Raw genomic sequence first — 8,080 nt, 5'->3', positions numbered from 1 at the left:
GTAAGTTATTTCAAGATAACAATTTTGTTATTTTGAGAAGATAAATAACATCTCAAGATAATAACTGTTATCTTAAGATCACAAGATAATTAACTTGTTATCTTAAGATAACAACTTTTGTTAAAAAAGATAAGTAAGTTATTTCAAGATGACAATTGTGGTATTTTGAGAAAACAAGATAATTAACTTATCTCAAAATAATCCAGAAAATTATAACTACCTCATGGCCTCTCTGGACTTATGTAAATTTTAGTGCGCAGCTTCTTTTTATTTTTGGAGTTGACCATATTTGGGGGAAAAAACAAAATATAAAATGCGCTTTAACGTTTGTACATTCTAATATGTTAAATTCAGCAAATAAAAGTAATTGTGGAGGATATTTGAACTTATTTTCGCTTAGAAAATCAACAAATCCTGTCATTTAACAAGTGTACACAGAAAAATCCACTTTGTAAACCACATGCCTCACTCATTAGCTCCCTTGAAGTCTACACAGATAGCCCTGATGTCTCTCCCTCTTGTTCATAATGCTTCCAAATAGGTACAAAATAAAGGTACGAACTCTTGTCACTGGGGTGGGACCCTCAAGGGTACATCTCAGTACCTTTAGTCAGGGAACATAACTGTACCATAATCCACTAATATTATATTTTCTAAGTTGTATTGACTCCACACACCCCGTCTCGTCTCCAGGCTTTTATTTTACTGTTCTGTTTTAAAACATTATATTATGAAAAGGTACAAATACGAACTTTTCACTTGGACAAATTTATTTAAGGTTCACAATCAGATCTTAAAACCACTGTTGTACCTTTGAGGGAACATTTACATTGTTTGTACCTTGATGAATGAAAAATGTACCTGCACAGAACCTTTATTTCTAACAGTGAATGCTAGTGGGTGGAATGGCATGTCTTACGAGCATCAACGTGTTTGAGACATAACAATAGCAATAGCAAGTAAACAATCAAATGTTGCATCGTCCTTTTTTATTCATTGATATGAAATTTTTCTATGACAGGCCCGTTACTTTTGTTGTCTCTGCGCTGGGGACAGTAAGTAAATCCACCACTGCTGTTACATTACATAACGTACTACATCTTCATTGAAAAAAGAAAAGGCTCTTTGTTATGTATCATTGCCCTCTACTGTTGCAGCCTAGTCCTGAGCAGCAAAACAACATGGCGCTTTTAAGCCAAAATGAGTTAAATGGCACTGTAATCTAGGATGAGTTGCATGGTAATGTATGATTGTGTGACATTATCACTTGTGATATTAAAACTCTTTCAGTAAAACGCTTCATTTTGGTAAATTTAAAAGCCTTTTATTTTCATAAAGGACAAAATCACAATATCAAAATAGCGGTAGAGGTAAAACACATGATTTAATAAAAACACCACGCTAGCTGTTCATAATTCAGTTTATATAAAAGATTGTAGCTTATGTAAACATCAGTAGCATGCCCTTAGATTCACATTATGCATGAGATTTCATACAAATTATCTACGTTAACACTGCAACCAACAATCAAGTCGAAGCCCTTTATAAAAAGCTCTAGAAAAGATTGGTCTTGATGTGTAAACACCTACCGAAGGCCAAAATACACCCCAGACAGTTCTACCATACAAATATGCATTGTAATAAAGAGTAACATCGCAGAATGATAGGAAACAATCGAAATTAAAAAAGAAACTTACAGTTTAGACTTCATTTATAATAGCTTATTACAAAAATGTTACAGTGCAATAAGCAGAGGAGAAGGTTTTGGTAACAGTCCGTTAGGCAGTCCTCCTCTGAAGGCTGATGACAATGTACAATTTAGGCAATTTAGATTTTTTTTTTTTAATTCTTTTGCATAACTTTCAGTAATAAATAATCAGTTCTAAGGTCATCAAGTTTGAGCCAAGACTCCTATTGCCATAATGATAAAATTTTCCCCTCAATCGCCAAGGGACAATGACATCAGTGGAGTATTATTAGTGTCCCCAGTGAGCCGCCGGTGGGTTTGACTACATTTGACCTCAGCGCATCTCACCAAAACAAACGCGCCGAATGACATCGAGACACAGCTGGCTCGGCTCGAGGTCCGGCGACCGGGCTGGTGGACCAGTGCTCATCTGGGTTGATGAGAGTGACAACGAAACCGCAAAGTGTTCAGTGATTGCATCCAAACACTCTACCAGACATCATTAAGCACATACACGGATGAGGAGACGGTGAGTGAGCGAGTGTGCGTGGCAGGCTTCCGCAGGCTGAGGGACGTCCTCGCATCCTTGCTTTTCTCTCAACAGGTGTTCACGCTCCGCACTGGTGCGATCTTCAGGCCCATCTGCTCAGAACCCAACTCAGACATAACTGGAGCCTTGAAGTGAAAATAAGTTCAATATCATTGTAATGCAGGCTAGTTTGACTCTCATGGTGATAAAAACTCACCAGGCAGAAAATTAGTAGCATGCATTTCTTTTCTAATACTTGGTGCCCCCTTGCATTAATAACAGCACCAGTCCTGTTATGTAAAGCTTACACCAGTGTCTTGACATTGAGTTCCTCTCCATTTTTTTGCCCTTTTTCCATGAACCAAGTGCTTGTTTCAGTTCTTGTGTGCCTATTTCAGCATTTCATCCTCTGTTCCAATTTGAGAATTGAGCTCTGGTGATTTTGCTGGTCAGTCAAAGTGTCCATCATGTTGAGCCAGTCACATACAGACACCTTACAGCTGTCATATTGGAATATGGGAGTGTCAATGTTGTGTTCTGCTCAGACATGACGCACAAAGTTCTAGTGGACTAAAATGGACAGGAACTATCCCAAGAGACTGGTACACGCCTTATCTGACAGGATTGGTGCTCTCATTGAGGCAATTTAACACTTAAACATGAAATAATGCGACTAATTTTTTGTCCAGCTTGTGATTGTATCACATTTTCCAAACTCAGTAAAATATTTTAGTGATAGAAAAAAAATCACATCAAGCTACAAATCTAATACAAACACTATAGCAATAGTCCTGGTATTGTTAGCTTCATTGTTCAATGTATATAACATTGCAGTTTAGGTAAACACCAGTAGATTTCTCATGTTATGCCTGAAAATTCATAGAGATATTTAAGAGAACAGACCAGCCACTTGGACTTGGAATGCTTAAGATAAATGCCGCCTGTTTTGAAATTTTTCTATAACAATGAACTTAACAAATTTTAAATTATGGCACAAATGTCGGGTCAAATCGCAGTCTGGGCTAATATAATCCAGTATAATGACCTCATCCACATATGTTAAGGGTGTGACGATTTTAATACAGCGTCCAAAAAATCAGAAATGAATTAAACGGTGTTAAAATTGGAAACTATCACCAATAAGCCCCTCAGTTTCTTCTGAGGGTCTCATTTATTTTGTGGAAAAGACTGTCAATGATCTAAACTAGACACCTGTCCATTTTTTTTTGCATTGTTTATGCTCAGTTGCACTGGTTCATATTAGATCGTTCTTTTGCACACGGGCATGCTATTTCCCAATATTTTGTTTTAAAATATATTTTCTACTTTTCTGAGCCAAACTAGTCTGTGTGTAGTATATAATTAACGGTTCGTAAAAGACTTTTATTTTGTAACACATAAAAATATCGTGTATGATGTGTATCGTTCCACCCCTAACACACACAGGCGGTCCACCTGTCTCACCTGTCGTGCTTACCTGTTGCAGCCCTTTTCGGGAGGTGCAGGAAAGCCTGGCTGCGCCCTACAGATGTCGCCATCCCACAAACAGCACGAGCACGGTCACTTGGATCGCCGTGCACAGCAGGTGCATCCCCTTCACGGACACCCTGCCGGTCCCCGCGCTGCCTTTATCACCCTTATTGTCCTGATTATCGTTATCATCATCGCTGTTATCTCCGCCGGTGGCCCAGCTCTTCTCCAGCTCGTCGCCGATCCGGCGCAGACGGTGCGCCAGAGAGCGCGGTGAGCACTGGGCGCCTCCAGGCGCGTGCACGGCGCGCTCCGCCCGAACACAGCAGCACATCGCGCCCCGGCTGCGAGCGGCTCCGCGAGCGCCCTGTCTGCTTCACCGTGCTGCGGGAGGCGCGGACGAGCGAGGCTTCGCGAGCGCGCGAGACCGAGCGGCGTGTTTGTTGCCGTCTGGCTGTATTATTATTTATTAAAGCGTCACATGGTTCAGGGGGGTTTACATCATCTACTCCCAAAAGAGAGCCGTGATCGTTAACTCTTAACGTGCTCCCCCCACCACCTCTCTCTCTCTCTCTCTCTCTCTCTCTCTCTCTCCCTCCCATTCTCTTTCTTAATCTCTCTCTCTCTCTCTCTCTCTCTCTCCCAATTTCCCTCTTTCTTTCTAAGTGTATTCTCTCTATCTATCTGAATTTCCTTCTCTTATTCTTTCTCTTTCTCACTGCTTTTATTCTTTCTCTCTCTGTCTTGACCTCTCTCTCTCTCTTTATTTCTCTCTCTTTATTTCTCTCTCTCTCTCTCTCTCTCTCTCTCTCTCTCTCTCTCTCTCGCGGACATTGCGCGCAAGATGGAAGAGCGCCGTTCGAGAGCTTGTAAATCGACGTTGTAGACGGTTTGATTAAAGCCCGAGAAGGTGACGACGATGCCGTGGTTGTGCCATTAAAGCTACCGCAATGTCAGCAGTGTCTGTCGGTGCGAACTGAAGACAAAAGCCGCAAACAAGAAGTAAACACGCCGTTTAGATGGCTGTGGCGTGTGCGCCACGCGGAACCAACGCAAAAAGGGGCGTTGGATGCGGCCGAGACAGTTTCGAGGTTGCACCGCGGTTTGTTTTGGTTTGCACAAGCTTCAGTGGAAGATAAACATTGGCGTAAATCTTCAATGAATGAAACAAAAATAGCAGAACTTAAATAGTGTTTTAAAGTGAGATGGAGGATGACGACCTGCTGGCCTTCCGGGAGCAGTGGAGGAAGGAGCTGGAGAGAACGAAAGAGGTAAAGAAGGAGAGCAGTGACGGGCGGCCCGGCGTGTCCAGTGTTAATGGAGGAAGAAGTGGCCGCAGCGGTGACGTTAGAGGGAAAGACGGTGATGCCGGGGGCCTGAAAACCGCTGGAGAGCCCCAGTATGTGTCCATCGCTGCAGGCTTGCTGGACGGCAGGAGCAGCCCCCTGCTGGAGAGAATAGCGGAGGAGAGGACACGGAGGAAACGGCGCTATGAAGGAGGAGGAAAGGAGGAGCAGAAGTGCTCTGGTCCTCTTCAGAGGAGAAGAAGCACACTTATAGACCAGCTAATTCAGGATTTGGTGGGTTCAGGATCTCCGAAAGTCTGTGGACACCTGCTCATCCAGTGTTTCTACTGAAATCTAGGGTGTTAGTAGAGAGTTTAGGTAGTAGACAATTCATGGTTTCACTTGGAAATCATTCATCAGAAAGATTTGGTATTTCTTGTGGCGTCCCTCAAGGTCCAGTTTTAGGGCCCTTTGCTTTTCTCTTTGTACATGCTACCTCTAAGTGATGTCATTAGGAAGCATAATATACATTTTCATAGCTGTGCTGATGATACCCAGTTATACGTTTCCATTCCTTCTGATGATCACGACTCTGTAGACAGACTAACCAGCTGTGTGTCAGATGTTTCTCAGTGGATGTCGCAAAATTTTCTACAATTAAATCATGAAAAAACTGATCGTTGGTACAGAAACTCAGAGAGAAAGGCTTTATGAGGAACTCGGTTCTTTGGCTTCATACACCAAACCTGAAGTACGAAACCTGGGTGTGATGTTAGATCCGGCATGTAAACACAGTCACTAAAGTGGCTTTCTATCGTTTGAGAAATGTGGCAAAAGTTCGTCCTTTATCTCAGAGCGAGAGAAACTTGTTCATGCATTTGTTACAAGTAGAGTTGATCACTGTAATGCTCTTCTTACTGGGCTTCCTAGGAAAACAACAGATCCTTTACAACTCGTACAAAATGCAGCAGCATCGTAACAAAAACAACAGAGGGAGATCAGATCACTCCCGTTTTAAAAGAACTGTGCTGGCTGTCTGTATCATTCAGGATAGATTTTAAAGTTCTGCTACTATTTTTTATGCTCTAAATGACCTTAAAGCACCGTTTACATCATAGAGTGTCTGTCTGTTTATGTTCCAGCATGTAATTCTGGATCACAAACGCCACTTCAGCTTATCCCAAAGTTATTGGTTGGAGCTCTATCACTCCAGAAAAGGTCGTTCTACTGCTCCACAGCCCAATGCTGGGGGGCTTTATGCTCCTCTGGCCAGAGTTTGGCATTGACCATGGTTACCTTAGGCTCATGTGCAGCTACTCTTGAGTTCTGTTCCATTGGAAATGTTTTTTTTATGCAGATACAAGCTGTGTGTGTGTGTGTGTGTGTGCAATTGAACACCTTCCAGCAGTTGGTGCATCTTAAAGTAGCTGTATAGAATTAAAAGGGGTCTCTGGATACATTTGGACGCACCGTGCAAGATAGAGTAAAAATTATAACAGAGATGGAAAGCATGGCCTAAGACCACCCTCTAGTCATGTTATATAATAAATGTCAAAGCAAATTGCACCCAGCACCATTTGGACAGTTTTTGTTTGTTTTCATCCTCTAATACATTTGTTTCAACTGTCTGATAACAGATGTGGGTAGAATAGTCAGTGAAATAATAATAACTCAAGTATAAGTTGGTCAAGTTGGTCCCAAAAATGTCTAGAATATAAATAAGTCTCAGGTCCAGAAACTATTCAAGACATCCCTGTAGAACTTGTGTGGAACGTCTTAGTACAGCCAACATTTTTCAGCACATGAACTGAGGTTTGTTAGGGTTTATTCTTTTTTTCCAGATCCTTTTAGTTTATAATGTAATACAGAAGCTCCAAAATGAGAGGTGTGAGTAACGGCAAAACAGGCCCGGAGCTGAACCAACACAGCAGAATGAAATTAGAAATCTTTTTTTTATTGCAGTCAGAAAAAAATCTGTTGAATATTGGTGAACTAAGCAATAGGAACAATGATTATTGTTGTAAAACTAAAAATATTTTATAACATTTTTAGAATAACGTTGCCAGTTCTAATAGCCTTTTTATGTTTTCAATCCTATTTATATTTTTATGTTTTTATTAAAGTTTATGAAAATCTTTTTTGTTTACTACAGTAACCCTAGTTGTACCTGTTTTCTTAATAATAAGTTTCTGCTGTCTTCTGACCCACGTAGAATGAGACCAATGACATCCCTTTCTTTGATGTGGAGTTGCCGTATGAATTGGCTCTGAAGATCTTCCAGTTCCTGAGCAAAGCAGATCTGGGACGATGTGCCCAGGTAAGTAAGATTCTGTTGTGTCCTCTGAGTGGAGAGGCTGTTTTCAGCTGCCAATCTTTTGTTTCCTTTATTAAGAAATATATGCTTGCATTAAGGAGATGCACGCTGGTCCTGCATCTTTACTGAAGTGCTTACCTGAATTATTTTCACTTTAACAGAGCATCCTGAGAGTGTCAGGAGACCGTGCTTACTGTTTTCCTGTCCTTTGTTCTAGGTGAGTAAGTCTTGGAGGATGTTAGCAGAGGATGAAGTTCTGTGGTACCGATTGTGCCTGGAGGAGGGGTATCACAGCGGGGCAAGTGTCTCTGACTCCCCCTGCTGGAAGGGCACTCTCAGAGACTGCTGTAACACTGAGAAGACTGTAAAGTACAACTGGAAGGTAAATAGCAAAGGCCATACAAATGCTGCTCAGCATAATATGATGTAATAAACGTGAGGTTCAAAGCAATTCACTATTACCCAGCTTTTTATTTAGGGTGATCTAAAGTGGCATTTTGTTCTAAACTAGAGTTTGATATGTTACTTATCATGTTATACAGTATTCTCAGAATAATATCCCTAAGCCTAATCGGCTTGACAGAATTCATGATTTTATATCATTTTCTGTTCATCAGTGTTCTCTCCGTACAGTACCCAGTGTGCTTTACATAAATACATCACACAGCCATTGGGAATCCCTGTGGTGTCAACTAGTCTCGACCTAGCCACATATAAATAATAGGCAACAACACTAGCGTTAGTCAGTCTTTTCATGGTTTTGGACTGGATTGTAAAGAAGACAGTGAATCTGA

General features: G+C 41.2%; 1 protein-coding gene and 1 long non-coding RNA gene across 2 annotated transcripts in view; one reads left to right on the top strand and one right to left on the bottom strand.

The window, feature by feature from the left end:
- Positions 1-1,302: 1,302 nt before the first annotated feature.
- LOC118827097 lies at positions 1,303-3,939 on the bottom strand. Its single transcript, XR_005008841.1, has 2 exons — positions 3,694-3,939; positions 1,303-2,362 (listed from the first exon to the last, which is right to left on the bottom strand). It is a non-coding gene; the product is annotated as an uncharacterized LOC118827097 (long non-coding RNA).
- Positions 3,940-4,500: 561 nt separating this feature from the next.
- fbxw8 (F-box and WD repeat domain containing 8) overlaps positions 4,501-8,080 on the top strand; it is a 38,776-nt gene continuing 35,196 nt past the window's right edge. The window contains exons 1-3 of the mRNA XM_036598702.1: positions 4,501-5,266; positions 7,185-7,289; positions 7,504-7,668. Coding sequence (XP_036454595.1) covers positions 4,892-5,266; positions 7,185-7,289; positions 7,504-7,668 — 645 coding nt within the window. The 5' untranslated portion in view covers positions 4,501-4,891. The remainder of the gene's footprint in view (positions 5,267-7,184; positions 7,290-7,503; positions 7,669-8,080) is intronic.

This window comes from Colossoma macropomum, unplaced genomic scaffold (genome assembly GCF_904425465.1).
Source record: "Colossoma macropomum unplaced genomic scaffold, Colossoma_macropomum, whole genome shotgun sequence".
Lineage (NCBI taxonomy): Eukaryota > Metazoa > Chordata > Actinopteri > Characiformes > Serrasalmidae > Colossoma > Colossoma macropomum.
The sequence above is the reverse complement of the archived record's forward strand: the minus strand, read 5'-3'. Positions and strand labels throughout refer to the sequence as shown.